Source organism: Macaca fascicularis, chromosome 16 (assembly GCF_037993035.2).
Source record: "Macaca fascicularis isolate 582-1 chromosome 16, T2T-MFA8v1.1".
Classification (NCBI taxonomy): domain Eukaryota; kingdom Metazoa; phylum Chordata; class Mammalia; order Primates; family Cercopithecidae; genus Macaca; species Macaca fascicularis.
In genome coordinates, this window is record NC_088390.1 from 64177368 (window position 1) to 64196221 (window position 18854).

General features: G+C 44.8%; 1 protein-coding gene across 38 annotated transcripts in view; it reads right to left on the bottom strand.

Moving 5' to 3' along the window:
- BRCA1 (BRCA1 DNA repair associated) overlaps window positions 1–18854 on the bottom strand; it is an 86058-nt gene that overhangs the window by 61985 nt on the left and 5219 nt on the right. For 21 of the 38 annotated variants that reach the window (XM_074019705.1, XM_045375929.3, XM_074019711.1 and 18 more), the window contains 3 exons: window positions 13342–13395; window positions 2773–2850; window positions 901–989 (listed from right to left, as the gene is read on the bottom strand). In XM_074019705.1, coding sequence (XP_073875806.1) covers window positions 901–989; window positions 2773–2850; window positions 13342–13395 — 221 coding nt within the window. Of the gene's footprint in view, window positions 1–900; window positions 990–1887; window positions 1977–2772; window positions 2851–6984; window positions 7075–13341; window positions 13396–14045; window positions 14150–18854 lie in introns of those variants that run through there. The other 17 variants (XM_065532416.1, XM_065532409.1, XM_065532412.1 and 14 more) reach the window with 6 other exon arrangements.

Below are 18854 nucleotides of genomic sequence, written 5' to 3' on the forward strand. Positions count from 1 at the left end.
AATGACACACCATCAATAGTAAAATGCTCCCAATTTCAGAGACGTTAAGATGTGAAAAATGTGCACCTTGGCCGGGCGCGGTGGCTCAAGCCTGTAATCCCAGCACTTTGGGAGGCCGAGACGGGTGGATCACAAGGTCAGGAGATCGAGACCATCCTGACTAACACGGTGAAACCCCGTCTCTACTAAAAAATACAAAAAAAATGGCCGGGCGTGGTGGCTCAAGCCTGTAATCCCAGCACTTTGGGAGGCCGAGACGGGTGGATCACGAGGTCAGGAGATCGAGACTATCCTGGCTAACACGGTGAAACCCCGTCTCTACTAAAAAATACAAAAAACTAGCCGGGCGAGGTGGCGGGCGCCTGTAGTCCCAGCTACTCGGGAGGCTGAGGCAGGAGAATGGCGTGAACCCGGGAGGCGGAGCTTGCAGTGAGCTGAGATCCGGCCACTGCACTCCAGCCTGGACGACAGAGCGAGACTCTGTCTCAAAAAAAAAAAAAAAAAAAAAAAAAAAAATACAAAAAACTAGCCGGGCGAGGTGGCGGGCGCCTGTAGTCCCAGCTACTCGGGAGGCTGAGGCAGGAGAATGGCGGGAACCCGGGAGGCGGAGCTTGCAGTGAGCTGAGATCCGGCCACAGCACTCCAGCCTGGGTGACAGAGCAAGACTCCGTCTCAAAAAAAAAAAAAAAAAAAAAAAAAAAAAGAAAAATGTGCACCTTACAATTGATAAAATAAGGTGTGAGACCAGTGGGAGTAATTTTTTTAAAACAGATTACAGATACAGAACTAAAATTAACCTAGACTAAAAGGTCTTATCATGTCACAGAAAGTAATTGTGCAAACTTCCTGAGTTTTTATGGACAGCACTTGAGTGTCATTCGTGGGATATTCAACACTTACACTGCAAACCTGTGTCAAGCTGAAAAGCATGAATGATTTTCAATAGCTCTTCAACAAGTTGACTAAATCTTGTACTTTCTTGTAGGCTTCTGAAATTAAATTGTTTGAGAAACATACTCAGCAGTGATTATCAACCTTTTAAAGACACTAAAATAAGAAAAGACATGTAAACAAATAAAAATAAGATGCAGCAACAGTAGAAAACCTCTATAATCAATACATCACTGACATCTGTATAAACTGTGTGACAGTGATTTAGTAACTTTTTGTCATTCGTTTAAGCCTACCAAATGCCTAAAATTGTGATACAATACTGCTCTAAATCCACAGGAGATATAATCCATTGCATAGAAAACTAGAGTACTTTTTTTTTTTTAAATTTAGAGACAGGGTCTTGCTGTATTGCCCAGGCTAACATGCAATGCCAGTCATAGCTCACTGCAGTCTCAAACTTCTGTACTCAAGCTATCCTCCCACTACAGCCTCCCAAGTAGCTAGGACTATGGGCATATGCCACCATGTATATTTACTTATTTTTGTTGGTAGTGATGAGGTCTCACTATGTTGCCCAGGCTGATCTCAAACTCTTGGCCTCAAGCAATCATCCCACCTCAGCCTCCTGGAGTGCTAGGGTTATAGGCATAAACAATCACATCCTGCTGAGCTTACTGTTCTTAACATCTGAACCCTGCCCAATCCCTCACTGTTAGTTCGGCCTCTCAAGGATTTCTGTCAAATTATGATTACATTTCTTTGAAAACACATAGATAACAATGTCCAAAGGGAGATCTGGGTTTAGGAAAGTGGAATTAAAACACCATTCATTCCTTTAAGCATCTGAGTGCCTACTATGCACCAAATTACAAAAAACAGTGTTGAGACAGACAAAGTTACTACTCTCATAGAATTTACATTGTAGCAGAAGAGATACACAATATAAAAATACATTGTGTTTATGTAAATAATTAGATAGAAATAAACACACACCTGTAACCCCATCACTTTGGGAGGCCAAGGTGGGCAGATCACCTGAGCTCTGAAGTTACCAGCCTGGGCAACATGGCGATACCTCATGTCTACAAAAAATACAAAAATTGGCCAGACATGGTAGCATGCGTCTGTAGTCCCAGCTACTTGGGAGGCTAAGGCAGGAGGAGGCTCAAGGCGGAGGCTCCAGTGAGCCAAGATCATGCCCCTACACTCCAGCCTCAGTGACAGAGCAAGACCCTGTCTTGAAAAAAAAAAAAAAAAAAAGGCTGGGTGTGGTGGCTCACACCTGTAATCCCAGCACTCTGGGAGGGCGAGGCGGGCGGATCAAGAGGTCAGCAGATCGAGAACATCCTGGCTAACATGGTGAAACCCCGTCTCTACTAAAAATACAAAAAATTAGCTGGGCGTGGTGGCGGGTGCCTGTAGTCCCAGCTACTCGGGAGGCTGAGGCAGAATTGCGTGAACCCAGGAGGCACAGCTTGCAGTGAGCCGAGATCGTGCCACTGCACTCTAGCCTGGGCAATAGAGCGAGACTCCGTCTCAAAGAAAAAAGAAAAGGAAGCACAATGAAGAAATAAAAACAAGATTAGCAGACAATGGAGGCACAGCGATACAGCCCTACTTTACGTAAGTCTGTAAGTTTTTACGGTATTTAGAAGCATTAGAGAAAGGCAGTAAGTTTCTAATACCTGTATAAGACAGATGTCCTATAAAACTTTCAGGAAAATAACTTTGGAAATAATTTATTGTCTGCTAAAAACTCTTTTATAAATTTCTCTACTGATGAATGGTTTTATAGGAACGTTAGCTATGTTATTAAATAATTTCTACTTTTTCCTACTGTTGTTGCTCCCAACCTAGCATCATTACCAAATTATATACCTTTTGGTTATATCATTCTTACACAAAGGACACTGTGAAGGCCCTTTCTTCTGGTTGAGAAGTTTCAGCATGCAAAATCTATAAATTATAAAGAAAGAAAGAACAATTTAAGTTACTTCCTTTTGTAGAGAGATTACTCAAAAGGCAAATAGCCATGAAAAGATAATCTCACAAGTGCCCTTAAGAGCCATTTAAGGCCGGGCGCGGTGGCTCAAGACTGTAATCCCAGCACTTTGGGAGGCCGAGACGGGCGGATCACAAGGTCAGGAGATCGAGACCATCCTGGCTAACACGGCGAAACCCCGTCTCTACTAAAAACACAAAAAATTAGCCGGGCGAGGTGGCGGCGCCTGTAGTCCCAGCTACTCGGGAGGCTGAGGCAGGAGAATGGCGGGAACCCGGGAGACGGAGCTTGCAGTGAGCTGAGATCCGGCCACTGCACTCCAGCCTGGGCGACAGAGCGAGACTCCGTCTGGAAAAAAAAAAAAAAAAAAAAAAAAAAAAAAAGCCATTTAAAAAGTAATGGCAGGTGAATTACAAGCTATAGTTTCCTAATTGTTTTTAGATGCTGCATAAGCAAAAGCCTAAACTACATAAGCAATGATCTATGAAAACTGAACTTACATGCATATGGCTTACTGTTATGATCACATAAAACTTAATATGACATATTTAATGATATATTCATTATTTCATGTTGCATAATCAAATATAAATGGTAAGTAGTTCATGTAAGATGCTTATAATTAGTTTAAAATCTCAACACCTCACCACAAAGCTACAGTAATCAAGACAGTGTGGTAATAGCATAAGAATAGACACATACGTCAATAAAATAGAATTGACAGTATAGAAATAAACTCATACATACATCTGTGATCAAGTAATTTTCAACAATAATAAATACCAGATGATTTTTATATTCTTAGTTTTTTTTTTGAGACAGGGTCTTGCTCTATCACCCAGGCTGAAGGGTAGTGACACAATCTCGGCTCACTGCAGGCTCAAGCAATTCTCGTACCTCAGCCTCCCGAGTAGCTGGGATTACAGACATGTACCACCACGCCAAGCTAATTTTTTATATTTTTAGTTATACCATGTTGGCCAGGCTAGTCTTGAACTCCTGGCCTCAAATTGATCCACCTGCCATGGCCTCCCAGAGTGCTGGGATTACAGGCATGAGCCACCGTACCCAGGCCATAGATGATTAAATGGGAAAATAATACTTTTTGTTTTTTTAACAAATAGTGTTGGGACAAGAATATACCCACATGTAAAAGAATGAAGTTATACTCTTGGCCGGGCACAGTGGCTCACGCCTGTAATCCCAGCACTTTGGAAGACTGAGGCGGGCAGATCACCTGAGGTCAGGAGTTCGAGATCAGCCTGGGCAACACAGTGAAACACCCTCTCTACTAAAAATACAAAATTAGCTGGGCGTGGTGGCACATACCTGTAATCCCAGCTACTCGGGAGGCTGAGGCAGGAGAATCGCTTGAACCTGGGAGGCGGAGGATGCAATGAGCCAAAATTGCGCCATTGCACTCCAGCCTGGGCAATGAGAGTAAATCTCTGTGACACACACACACACACACACACACACACACACACACACACACACAAAAGAATGAAGTTATACTCCTATCTCACACCAAATAACCAAAGTTAACTCAAAGTGGATCATAGACCAGAAGCAGAGAGAGTAATGGTGATGATAATTAAAAGCAGCGATTCACTCATACAACCAATATTTACTATGTCTAGTACTATTATAGATGGAGGGGATTAATAGAAAAGCAAAATAAGATCCTGAAAAATAAAACATAAAGGACATAATATACTGGTGAAGGGGGTGACTAGGTAGGGAGTAAATAGCTGACACTGACAATGAAGAGACCCAGGAAAGAAAAGATTAAGGGGCTAAAAAAAATTACGAAAAACAGTGTTGAGACTAGGGCCGTGCACAGTGGTCCACACCTGTAATCCCAGCACTTTAGGAGGTGGGTGAATCACTTGAGGCCAGGAGTTCAAGACCAGCCTGGCCAATGTGGTGAAACCCTGTCTCTACTAAATATACAAAAATTAGCTGGCTGTGGTGGTGGTACACCTGTAGTCCTAGCTACTTGGGAGGCTGAGGCATGAGAATCATTTGAACCTGGGAGGTGGGGGTTACAGTGAGCCAATATTGCACCACTGCACCCCAGCCTGGGCGACAGAGTGAGACTCTGCCTCAAAAAAAAAAAAAAAAAAAAAAGGCATTGGGAATTGTGAGAGAAGACACTTAGAGAATATTTTTTACTAGTCAGGTAATTTAACATTTATTACCCTCTCTTGGCCGGGTGCAGTGGCTCATGTCTGCAATCCCAGGAGGCCGAGGCAGGCAGATCACTTGAGGCCAAGAGTTTGAGACCAGCCTGGCTAACGTGGTGAAACCCCATCTCTACTAGAAATACAAAAAAATTAGCCAGGCATGGTGAGCACACGCCTGAATCCCAGCTACTTGGGAGGCTGAGGCATGAGAATCACTGAAATCCAGGAAGGCAGAGGTTGCAGTGAGCTGGGAGAGTACCACTGTACTCCACCCTGGGCAACAGAGGAAGACTCTGTCTCAAAAAAAAAAAAAAAAAAAAAAAAAGGGCCGGGCGCGGTGGCTCACGCCTGTAATCCCAGCACTTTGGGAGGCCGAGGCGGGCGGATCACAAGGTCAGGAGATCGAGACCACGGTGAAACCCCGTCTCTACTAAAAATACAAAAAATTAGCCAGGCGCGGTGGCGGGCGCCTGTAGTCCCAGCTACTCAGGAGGCTGAGGCAGGAGAATGGCGTAAACCCAGGAGGCGGAGCTTGCAGTGAGCCGAGATCGGGCCACTGCACTCCAGCCTGGGCGACAGAGCGAGACTCCGTCTCAAAAAACAAAAAACAAAAACAAAAACAAACAAACAAACAAAAGGCCAGGCATGGTGGCTCACCCCTGTAATCCCAACACTTTGGGAGAGACCAGCCTGACCAACACGGAGAAACCCCGTCTCTACTAAAAATACAAAAATTAGCCGGGCATGGTGCCATGTGCCTGTAATCCTGGCTACTCTGGAGGTTGAGGCAAGAGAATCTCTTGAACCCGGGAGGCAGAGATTGCGGTAAGCTGAGATCGCACCATTGCACTCCAGCCTGGGCAAAAAGAGCGAAACTCCATCTCAAAAACAAACAAAGAAACAAACAAACAAACAAATAAAAAAACCCATCTCTCTTTCTTTCTGTCTTTCTATAGTCTTGAACTCCTGACCTCAAGTGATCCGCCTGCTTTAGCCTCCCAAAGTGCTGGGATTACAGGTGTGAGCCATTGCGCCGGGCTACATTTTATTTTTATTTTTGTACAGATGTGGTTTCGCTATATTGCCCAGTCTGGTCTCGAATTCCTAGCCTCAAGTGATCCTCCCGCCTTGGCATCCCAAAGTGCTGGGATTACAGGCATGAGCCATCACGCCTGGCCTTATCTTCATTTTTATAGAGTAGAGGCTTGTCCCAGAACACACAGTAATTAAGCAGTGAAGGTTATATTGGATCCAGAATTGGATTGTTGCAAAGCCCACAATCTTCCTTTTTTCTTTTTTGACAGGGAAACTAAGTCTGGGGAGAGGCACCCACAATCTTCCTACTAGAGAAAGTGAATATAGTAGGTAAGGTCAAGGAGACTCGGGTCCTTCTTTGCCGATATAGATGCTTCAAGTACCATATTGCACTCAACAAAACAATGACTCTATAGTTTGGAAGATGAGGCTGTCAAAAAGCTACCTCCACTGTACATAAGTACCTTTAAAACTCAGAATAGAGGCTCCCGCTCCTTCAGAATCTACAAATACTACATATACTCTAGTATAATGGATCACGGAGGCATCGAGCATTACTCCAGCAAATAGTACAATTGAACAATTCAGAGCAGGGGAAGAGAGGAAATTCCCTTATGATTGTACTGCAGAATATAGTACAGTAGAGTGACAAGCTAAGCTGTCTTGTGCTGTAGTCTACACAATAATATAAATAATGCAGCGGAACTAGGTATGCAGAAATCAACCAATATAGGGATTCAAATCTTTCTTTGTGCTAGAAAAAGAACACGTGTATAAAGGTTGTTAACTAAACTCAAAAGAAAATGAACTTGTATATGACTTGAAAAGACTGAGCGAACTAAAATACTGGCTAGGCATGACACAAACCTGTAATCATAGCACTTTGGGATGCCGAGGTGGGCAGATGGGTTAAGCCCAAAGTTCAAGACCAGCCTGGGCAACATGGCGAAACCCCGTCTGTACAGAAAACACAACATTTAGCTTGACATGGTGGTGTGCACTTATAGTCCCAGCTACTTGGGAGGCTGAGGTGATAAGATCACTTGAGCCTGGGAGGTCAAGGCTACAGTAAGCCTCATGATCATACCACTGCACTCCAGCTTGGACAACAGAGTGAGACCCTGTCTCAAAAAAAAAAAAAAAAAAGTAGCTGTTGAAAAATTTAAGTTACATTTATGGCTCACTTTCTATCTCTTTGAACAATGTGATTCTAGATCTTCAAAAAAGTATTACAGGCTGAGTGTGGTGGCTCATGCCTATAATCCCAGCATTTTTGGAGGTGGAGGTGGGCAGATCACTTGAGGTCAGTTCAAGACCAGCTTGGTCAACATGCTGAAACACAGTCTCTACTAAAAGTACAAGGCTGGGCGTGGTGGCTAATGCCTGCAATCCCAGCACTTTGGGAGGCTGAGGTGGTCAGGAGTTTGAGACCAGCCTGGTCAACATGGTGAAACCTTGTCTCTACTAAAAATACAAAAATTAGCCGTGCATGGTGGTTCACGCCTGTAAGCCCAGCTACTTGGGAGTCTGAGGCAGGAGCATCGCTTGAACCAGGGAGGCGGAGGCTGCAGTAAGCTGAGATTGTGCCACTGCACTCCAGCCTGGGCAACAGAACAAGATCCTATCTCAAAAAAAGAAAAAGAAAAAGAAAAAAAAAAAAGTATTACACATTGCATCTTTTGCTTGGAAAGTTCAAACTAATGCATGAATGCCTTAAGAAATTTTTTCTAGATTGATATTATTATCTTTTTTTGTATGCTTCATAAAAGATTTTAGAACTGGCTGGGCAAGGTGGCTCATGCCTGTGAGCCACCTTGGGAGGCACTCTGGGAGGCCAAGGCAAGCAGATCACCTGAGGTCAGGAGTTCGGGACCAGCCTGGCCTACATAGTGAAACCCTGTCTCTACTAAAAATACAAATTAGCTGGGCATGGTGGGACATGCCTGTAGTCCCAGCTACTCAGGAGGCTGAGGCAGGAGACTCGCTTAAACCCAGGAGGTGGAGGTGGCAGTGAGCTGAGATCATGCCACTGCACTCTAGTCAGGGCGACACAGTGAGACTCCATCTCCAAAAAAACAAAAAACAAAACAAAACAGCCAGGCGCAGTGGCTCATGCTTGTAATCCCAGCACTTTAGTAGGCCAAGGCGGGCGGATCACAAGGTCAGGAGATGGAGACCATCCTGGCTAACACAGTGAAACTCTGTCTCTACCAAAAATACAAAAAAATTAGCCGGGCATGGTGGCGGGCACCTGTAGTCCCAGCTACTCGGGAGGCTGAGGCAGGAGAATGAAAAGAACCCAGGAGGCAGATCTTGCAGTGAGCCAAGACTGCACCACTGCACTCCAGCCTGGGCGACAGAGCGAGACTGTCTCAAAACAAAACAAAACAAAACCCAAAAAACAAACAAACAAAAAAAGATTTCAGAACTTTAGGCTTGCTTGGGTCAAAAAAGTTGTTTTATTTTTAGCAATTAGAGTTTATCCGTAGAAAATACAATTAATACAATCAAAGCATGGGGGTATCGCTCCCAGGCTCCCAGCTTTCTCATCATATAGATCAAAGTATTATTCAGATTATATTGATATTCAGAAGTAATATCATGAAAAAGTCAATCTAGCACATGGGCATTATACTGGACATTTTTTTTTTTTTGAGACTGAATCTTGCTCTGTTGCCCAGGCTAGAATGCAGTGGCACGATCTCAACTCACTAAAGCCTCTGCCTCCCGGGTTCAAGCGATTCCTCTGCCTCAGCCTCCCAGGTAGCTGGGATGACAGGCGTGCGCCACCACGCCTGGCTAATTTTTGTATTGTTAGCAGAGATGGGGTTACCATATTGGCCAGGCTGGTCTCAAACTCCTGACCTCGTGATCCGCCTGCCTTGGCCTCCCAAAGTGCTGGGATTACAGGCATGAGCTACCACGCCCGGCTTTGGACTTTTAATATAACATTCAAAACACAATTTAAAATATGGCTGGCCCATGTCTGCAAGAAACTTAAAAAATTAGCTGGGCAAATGCCATGTACCTGTAGTCCTAGCTACTTGGGGGGCTAAGATGAGAGGATTGCTTGAGCCCAGGAGTGCAAGGTAAAAGTGAACTATGATCACACCACTGAACTCCAGCCTGGGTGTCAGAGGGAGACACTGTCTCAAACAAACAAACATATATATGTATCACACACGTATATATAACATATTTCTATAATATATATGTATACACACATATATATCTATATGACTGGTTCTTTACTGATTATCACAATCTTCATTATTAGGGGTTTCAAGCTTCTCACTCTTCTCCAGTTGCCAACTCTAACCCTCTCAATCTCAACAGTTGCCTTTACCTCCTACGTCACTGGGCTCAAAGCACCTCAGCATCTTCCTGTAGAATTACTTTCCTTTTCCTTCATTACTGTTTATGAGTAATAATTAACTCTTTCTTACATCCATTTTCTATTTCCAATCCCTTCTGTCTCCTCTTGGACCTTCTCTTTCTTGCAAACATCTTCCCCATTTTTGAGGGCTTCTTCCTTTTCTAACACAACTCCTATACACATATGCAAAGTTAGTTTCTTTTTCATGGATGTAATCTATTTTCTTTTTCTTTTTCTTGAGATGGAGTCTCACTCTGTCGTCAGGGTGGAGTGCGGTGTCATGATCTCGGCTCAGGGCAACCTCTGCCTCCCAGGTTCAAGTGATTCCCCTTCCTCAGCCTACCAAATAGCTGGGACTACAGGTGCGTGCACTATGCCAGGCTAGTTTTTTTTGTGTTTTACTAGAGACAGGGTTTCACCATTTTGGCCAGGATGGTCTTGATTACCTGACCTCGTGATCCGCCCACCTCGACCTCCCAAAGTGCTGGGATTACAAGTGTGAGTCACTGCGCCCGGCCTCTATTTTCGTTTCTTTGTACATTTCTATAAGCCTATAATTTCCTTCTTCCACAAGTTCTCAAAGCAACTAATGTTCATAATTTAATCACTCTCTTTTTTTTTTTTAAGAGACAGGGTCAGCCTGGCGCAGTGGCTCACACCTGTAATCCCAACACTTTGGAAGGCCAAGGTGGCTGAGGTCAGGAGTAAGAGCAGCCTGGCCAACATGGTGAAACCCCATCTTGACTAAAAATACAAAAATTAGCCAGGTGTGGTGGCAGATGCCTGTAATCCCAGCTACTTGAGAGGCTGAGGCAGGAGAATTGCTTGAACCCATAAGGCAGCGGTTGCAGTGAGCTGACATGGCACCACTGCACTCCAGCCAGGGCAATAGAGTGAAACACCGTCTCCAAAAAAAAAAAAAAGAAAAAAAAAGACAGGGTCTCACTCTGTCATCTAGGCTGGAGTGTAGTGGTGTGATCATAGCTCACTATAGCTTCGAACTCCTGGCCTCGAGTAATCCTCCTGCCTTGGCCTCCTAGAGTGCTGGGGTTATAGGCAGGAGCTACCACACTGGACCCTTAATCTTTTCTTAAGTCACTGTAATAATATAGTATGTTCAGCATTTGTTACTCAAGGTGACAAGAAAACATACAGTTCATTCCAGAAAGAGTCTCATCCAGAGAAATTGAAAGCCCCAGCACTTATAAGGTTAATCTTTAGCTATCTATAGTAAATACTAGGACTTTTTTTTTTTTTTTTTGGAGTTTCCCTCTTGTCACCCAGGCTGGAATGCAGTGGCATGATCTCAGCTCACTGCAACATCCACCCTCAGGGTTCAAGAGATTCTCCTGCCTCAGCCTCCTGAGTAGCTGCGATTACAGGCATGCGCCACCACGCCCAGCTACTTTTGTATTTTTAGTAAAGACGAGGTTTCACCAAGTTGACCAGGCTGGTCTCAAACTCCTGACCTCAGGTGATCCACCTGCCTCAGCCTCCAAAACTGCTGGGATTACAGGCCTCAGCCATTGCACCTGGCCAATAATGGGACTTTTAAACTTCATTTTCCCCCCAGGCTGGAGTACAGTGGCATGATCTCAGCTCACTGCAACCTCCATCTCCCGGGTTGAAGTGATTCCCCTGCCTCAGCCTCCCGAGTAGCTGGGACTACAGGTGCGCACCACCATGCCCGGCTAATTTTTGTATTTTTAGTAGAGATGGGGTTTCACCATGTTCATGTTAGCCAGGTTGGTGTCGAACTCCTGACCTCAAGTGATCTGTCCACCTCAACCCCCCAAAGTGCTGGGATTACAGGCTGGAGCCACCACGCCTGGCCTTCTTTTTCGGAAGTACTGACCTGTGAAGAAATTGGTCCTACACCATAGGCAGTTTGAGAAGTACTGCTGTAGAGGCCACAAAATTATTAAACTAAAAATTATTTGCTTTTTTTTTTTTAGACGGAGTCTCATTCTGTTGCCCAGGCTGGAGTGCAGTGTGCATTGGTGCGATCTTGGCTCTCGGCTCACTGCAACCTCCGCGTCCCGGGTTCAAGCGATTCTCCTGCCTCGGCCTCCCAAGTAGCTAGGATTACAGGGCTGCACCACCATGCCCTGCTAATTTTTGTATTTGCAGTAGAGACAGGGTTTCACCATGTTGGTCAGGCTGGTCTTGAACTCCTGACGTCATAATCCGCCTGCCTCGGCCTCCCAGAGTGCTGGGATTACAGTCGTGAGCCACCGCGCCAGGCTATACTAAAAATTCCTGAAGTAGAGAGATAAAGCTGTGTTGTCTTGGCGCATGTCCAGGGACCAGGGGCTGCGGAATCAGATGGAAACTGCTGGGAACAGATTTAGGCCAGTGGCATGACATGGCACAGGGAAAAGACAGTGAAAATGAGCTTCTGAATTCTTACTGGGACAGAAGAATGGGAAGAAAAAGACAGAATTCAGAGGAAGGCACCAGCCAGCTGGCAGACTTGTGTTCACAGGGTCTCTCTCCAATGGGAACAGGTTTCCTTCAGCTTCAGCCAGCCCTCATTATCCTTAGAGAAGCAGCTGTTCCCTTTTTTAGCTTATGGAAACATCCTAATAATCTGATGAAAATTATGGACTACCTTCCCAGAAAAATGTACATGGCCATAGTTTTTAACACAATTTAAATATAATTCTAGGAAATTCATAAGGACTATTCATAAACCCCAAGTTAAGAACTCTGGAATTCAAAAATTCCTCAAAGGATACATAAGAAATTGATCATTGTGGTTGTCTGGGCAGGGAACAGGGAGGCAGGGATTGTAGGGTAAGAGGGAAATATACTTTGCATCATATACCTTTTTGTGCCAATAAACTTTTTACCAAGTACATAGTTTGTACCTGCTACCAGGTAATGTACCAGGTACATAAATACTTAAAAATAAATTAGTTGACATTTAAGGTAAGCTGTGAGCCATAGCTTAACATAAAGAAAAGGAGAAAGCCCACTTATTCTACTAAATTACCTACTCTACTTTTTCTGAAATTCTTTTATTAAGAAACAAACATTTTCATTTCAAAGGTCAAGATAATCAAATACGTAAATATAACTTGAATCACCACTATAAATGAATTTCGGCCTAAATAGATACTAGTCTCACGTCCTTTACTGTCTTCGCAAGGATTATGAAGCAGGCAAACACTGACCCTTAAAAGGGGGAATGCATAAAGATATGCAGAATGAACAGAAAGGAGAAACTGAGAAGGCTCAAACACAATTTGCTTATTTCACAACTGCTTACAGTTTGCTTTCACTGGTGGACGCAAAAAATACAAAACACTGTTCAAAATGATATTACATCCTAATAGATAATATATGTCAGTCGGGTGTCGTGGTTCACGCCTGTAATCCCAGAGCTTTGGGAGGCCGAGGAGGGTGGATCATAAGGTCAGGAGTTCGAGACCAGCCTGGCCAATATGGTGAAACCCCGTCTCTACTAAAAGTACAAAAATTAGCCAAGCGTGGTGGCAGGCACCTGTAGTCCCAGCTACTCGGGAGGCTGAGGTAGAACTGCTTGAACTTGGGGGCTAGAGGTTGCAGTGAGCCAAGATCGTGCCACTGCATTTCAGCCTGGGTGACAGAGCGAGACTTTGTCTCAAAAAAAAAAAAAAAAGATAATCTATGTCAAAACTTTACCAGGAACTATGATTACAACCAACTTTTGATGACTGTATACTGAGAAAGAATGAAATAGAGTTGGATTTTTCATTCTCACTTAATTGAAGAAACTAAAGCTTCTATAAAGTTCGGTGTTCCCTGGGTTATGAAGGACAAAAACAAAAGCTAATAATGGAGCCACATAACACATTCAAACTTACCTGCAAAATATGTGGTCACACTTTGTGGAGACAGGTTCCTTGATCAACTCCAGACTAGTAGGGAAGGGAGGAAAAAAAAGAAAATAAATGAGACTCAATAATTTATTTAAAAATAAAGATATTCTTCATGAATAAGTTCAACTCTGGGCTGTTATTACTGAGTCAACATAAGGCTTCAAGTTCATTCAATATTTATTAAATGTCTGCTGTGCCAGGAACCAAGAATACAGCAGAGAATACGATCCTTACCTTCAGTGAGCTTTCAGACATCAAAACAGAATTATATTGATCCCTTCAATACTCTATACTATCATCAGCATTTAAAAGATTACGTGATAATAGTTGGTACAAATTCATTTTCAGTGATATATTTTTCTGCACTATCACTGTGGGTGCCCATCTCAAATCTTAACTCTAAGCTCTATAAAGACAAAATTTTCTGCTTATATTTCTTTTGAATTCCTTCCTAGCCCTTTTTTTAAAATTTTACTGTAAATGCCTTTTTTTTTTTTTTTTTTTTGAGATGGAGTCTGGCTCTGTCGCCCAGGCTGGAGTGCAGTGGCCGGATCTCAGCTCACTGCAAGCTCCGCCTCCCGGGTTTACGCCATTCTCCTGCCTCAGCCTCCGGAGTAGCTGGGACTACAGGCGCCCGCCACCTCGCCCGGCTAGTTTTTTTGTATTTTTTAGTAGAGACGGGGTCTCACCGTATTCGCCAGGATGGTCTCGATCTCCTGACCTCGTGATCCGCCCGTCTCGGCCTCCCAAAGTGCTGGGATTACAGGCTTGAGCCACCGCGCCCGGCCTTGTAAATGCCTTTATAAATCAATATGGAAAATTTTAAGTATTTCAAAATTTCAAGTAAATAAAATAATAAAATGGACTATATAGACCATCACCCTGTTTCAACAATCATCAACTCATGGCCAAGTTGTTTCATCCATATCCACCCCACCCCAGATTATTTTAATTATTATTACTTTTAAGATGAGGTCTCACTCTGTCACCTAGGCTGGAGTGCACTGGTGCAAATACAGCTCACTGCAGCCTTGAACTCCTGGGCTCAAGCAATCCTCCCAGCACTGGGTTTACAGGCAAGAGCCAACACACCCAATCCAAGTGTCTTCTTTGTTTTGAGATGGAGTTTCGCTTTTGTAGCCCAGACTGGAATGCAATGGTGCGATCTTGGCCCACTGCAACCTCTGCCTCCCGGGTTCAAGTGATTCTCCTGCCTCAGCCTCCCAAGTAGTTGGAACTACAGGCATGCGCCACAACACCAAGCTAATTTTTTGTATTTTTAGTAGAGATGGGGTTTCACCATGTTGGCCAGGCTGGTCTCGAACTCCTGACCTCAGGTGATCCACCTGCCTTGGCCTCCTAAAGTGCTGGGATTACAGGCGTGAGCCACCATGCCCAGTCCCGAGTGTCTTCTAATCTACAGGTGTCCCATACTTTTCCTCCCTTAACATTTATTTTTAAAATTAGGTCATTTGACTTGTGGAGTTTATCACATTCTGGATTTTGCTGATTGTATAACCCCATGGTGAGGTTTAACTTGTATCACTAGCCTTATTTCCTGTAAACTAGACTTATACACTTAATCAAATTCAGGTTCAACTTTTTGGCAAGACGACTTTACAGATGGTACTGTGTACTCTTATTAGATCACTTCAGAAGAGGCATGGTGTTTGGTTTGTGATTACTTTGTAAAAACAGTGTAAAAAGTACTCACCAAAGGAAATTTAGAAAATAATAAACTTAAGGCCAGGCCTGGTCTCATGCCTGTAATCCTAGCACTTTGGGAGGCTGAGGTGGGTGGATTACCTGAGCTCAAGAGTTCCAGATCATCCTGGGCAACATGGTGCAACCTCGTCTACACTAAAAATACAAAAATTAGGCATGGTGGGGCATGCCTGTGGTCCCAGCTACTTTGGAGGCTAAGGTAGAAGGATCACTTGAATCCCACAGGTGGAGGTTGCAGAGTGAGCCACTATCGCGCCACTGCACTCCAACCTAGGTGACAGAGGAAGACTCTGTCTCAAAAAAAAAGAAAAAGAAAATAAGGCCAGATGCAGGGGCTCATTCTTGTAATCCCAGCACTTTGGGAGGCCGAGGAGGGCGGATCACAAGGTCAGGATTTCGAGACCAGCCTGGTCAACACAGTGAAACCCTGTCTCTACTAAAAATACAAAAATTAACTGGGCAGGGTAGCAGGCACCTGTAATCCTAGCTACTTGGGAGGCTGAGGCAGGAGAATCGCTTGAACCCGGGAGGTGCAGGTTACAGTGAGCCAAGATCGCACCACTGCACGCCAGCCTGGACAACAGAGCTAGACTCTGTCTCAAAATAATAATAAAATAATAATAATAAGCTTAAAAAATTAAAACTTTAGAAAATACATCACCCAAGTTCCCATCCCTACCTGTCTATCCACAAAACCAAGGCCTTCCTGAGATTAATTCATTTATTATACTAATACAACAAGTGTTTATTAAGTATCTACTACTATACTCAAGTACTATTTTAGGAGATAGAAATACAGCAGTTTACAAAATAAAGCCTGCTCTCATAGAGCTCACATTCTAGTGTGGTAGACAGTTGATGCAGAATTAAAGAATACATGGGAATAAGTATATTAAAGAGAAAAATTAAGCAGGGTAAGGGGAAACAGGTAGTTCAATATGTATGTGGGGGTGAGATGTACATGGAGGGGGTCAGGAAAGTGTCACTGAGGTAAGACTAGAGAACAGCTTAATAATGTAAAGAAACACACTATGAAACAATTAGGGGGAGAGCGTTCCAGGAAAGAGGGAGCAGAGAAGGCAAACCCTAAGCAGGACCATGCCTATGTATGCAGGACATCAGATAGGTCAAGGTGCTAAAATATAATAATCCAGCGGGATATTGTAGGGAAAGACCATCAGAGAGGTAGTTGGTAACTCCTGGTAGGAACCTGGAGGCTATTTTAAATCTTCAGCTTTGGCCGGGCGCGGTGGCTCAAGACTGTAATCCCAGCAGTTTGGGAGGCCAAGACGGGCGGATCACGAGGTCAGGAGATCGAGACCATCCTGGCTAACACAGTGAAACCCCGTCTCTACTAAAAAATACAAAAAACTAGCTGGGCGAGGTGGTGGGCGCCTGTAGTCCCAGCTACTCGGGAGGCTGAGCTTGCAGTGAGCTGAGATCCGGCCACTGCACTCCAGCCTGGGCGACAGAGTAAGACTCCGTCTCAAAAAAAAAAAAAAAATCTTCAGCTTTATTCTGGTCTTTTTCATTTTTTTTTTCTGACAGAGTCTCATTTTGTCTCCCAGGCTGGAGTGCAGTGGCTCGATCTCGGCTCTCTGTGACCTCCGTCTCATGGGTTCAAATGATTCTCCTGCCTCAGCCTCCCGAGTAGCTGGGACTGCAGGCACACACCACCATGCCTCGGCCTCCCAAAGTACTGGGATTACAGGAGTGAGCCACCATGCCCGGCCATTTTAAAAATCTTTAATGTTACGGGAGGCTGAGGCAGGAGAATGGCGTGAACCCAGGATGCGGAGCTTGCAGTGAGTGGAGATCACGCTACTGCACTCCAGCCTGGGTGACAGAGCAACACTCTGTCTCAAAAAAAAAAAAAAAAAAAAAATTAATGTTAATTAATTTTTGTAGAGACAGGATCTCACTGTGTTGCCCATGCTGGTCTTGAATGCCTGGCCTCAAGCAATCTTCCTGCTTCGGCTTCCCAAAGTGCTGGGATTACAAGTGTGAGCTACTGTACCTGGTCTTTAGCTTTCTTCTGAATGTGAATCTTTTTTTTTGGGTGGGGTGGGGAGATGGAGTCTCACTCACTCTACGGCTCAGGCTGGAGTGCAGTGATGCGGTCTCGGCTCACTGCAACCTCTGCCTCTCCGATTGAAGTGATTCTTGTGCCTCAGCCTTCGGGACTACAGGCGTGTGCTGCTACGCTCAGCTAATTTTTTTGTATTTTTGGTAGGGAAAGGGTTTCACCATGTTGCCCAGGCTGGTCTTGAAGTCCTGACCTCAAGTGATCCACCTGCCTCAGCTGGGATTACAGGCATGAGCCACTACACTTAGCCCTAAATGTAAACTTTTTTTTTTTTTTTGAGACGGAGTCTCACTCTGCCGCCCAGGCTGGAGTGCAGTGGCCAGATCTCAGCTCACTGCAGGCTCCGCCTCCCGGGTTCACACAATTCTCCTGCCTCAGCCTCCCCAGTAGCTGGCACTACAGGCGCCCGCCACCTCGCCCGGCTAGTTTTTTGTATTTTTTAGTAGAGACGGGGTTTCACCGTGTCAGCCAGGATGGTCTCGATCTCCTGACCTCGTGATCCGCCCGCCTCGGCCTCCCAAAGTGCTGGGATTACAGGCTTGAGCCACCGCGCCCGGCCTTTTTTTTTTTTTTTTTTTTTGAGACGGAGTCTCGCTCTGTCGCCCAAGCTGGAGTGCAGTGGCGCTATCCTGGCTCACTGCAAGCTCCGCCTCCCGGGTTCACGCCATTCTCCTGCCTCAGCCTCCCGAGTAGCTGGAACTACAGGCGCCCGCCACGGCGCCCGGCTCATTTTTTGTATTTTTAGTAGAGACGGGGTTTCACCATGGTCTCGATCTCCTGACCTTGTGATCCGCCCGCCTCGGCCTCCCAAAGTGCTGGGATTACAGGCGTGAGCCACTGCGCCCGGCCAAATGTAAACTTTTGAAACGAACTTCTTGGGTAAAGTCCAGGCAGGACATCAAAGAACAAGTAACCTGGTAGTGTGACAAGAATGTGGTTATTTTCATTAAATATTTAACTTTTTAGAAAAGGATCATAAGGGCCAGGTGCAGGGGCTCACGCTGTAATCCCAGCACTTTGGGAGGCTGAGGCGGGTCAGCCTGTGCGACAGAGACTCCATCTCAAAAAAATTTAAAAAAAAAGAAAAGGATCACAAGAAAAGCTCGGGGACAGTAATCTTATTGTAAAGGGTTTGGTAATACAATTCTTGTAATCATGTAATTTCTGATGCAGCACAGGGCAGTGAAAACAAAAACAGTGAACTAAGTCAGAAGGCTGGGTTTCTACTACCAGTTGTGTATATAAGCAGAGCCACCTTGAGCTAACCACTCTACCTAAACCGCAGTTTCCTTCTCTGTCATTCACCCTGCCAGTCTCCTTGGGCTATTGCAAGAACAAAATAAAATGCCACTTGGGAAAATGCTTCAAAACCTGAGATGACTTGTACCAATGTTGGTGTTATTACTGGGACCAAATGTGACTTTAAAAAGAAAAACGGCTGGGCGCGGTGGCTCAAGCCTGTAATCCCAGCACTTTGGGAGGCCGAGACGGGCGGATCACGAGGTCAGGAGATCGAGACCATCCTGGCTAACACGGTGAAACCCCGTCTCTACTAAAAAATACAAAAAAAAAACTAGCCGGGCGCGGTGGCGGGCGCCTGTAGTCCCAGCTACTCGGGAGGCTGAGGCAGGAGAATGGCGTGAACCCGGGAGGCGGAGCTTGCAGTGAGCTGAGATCCGGCCACTGC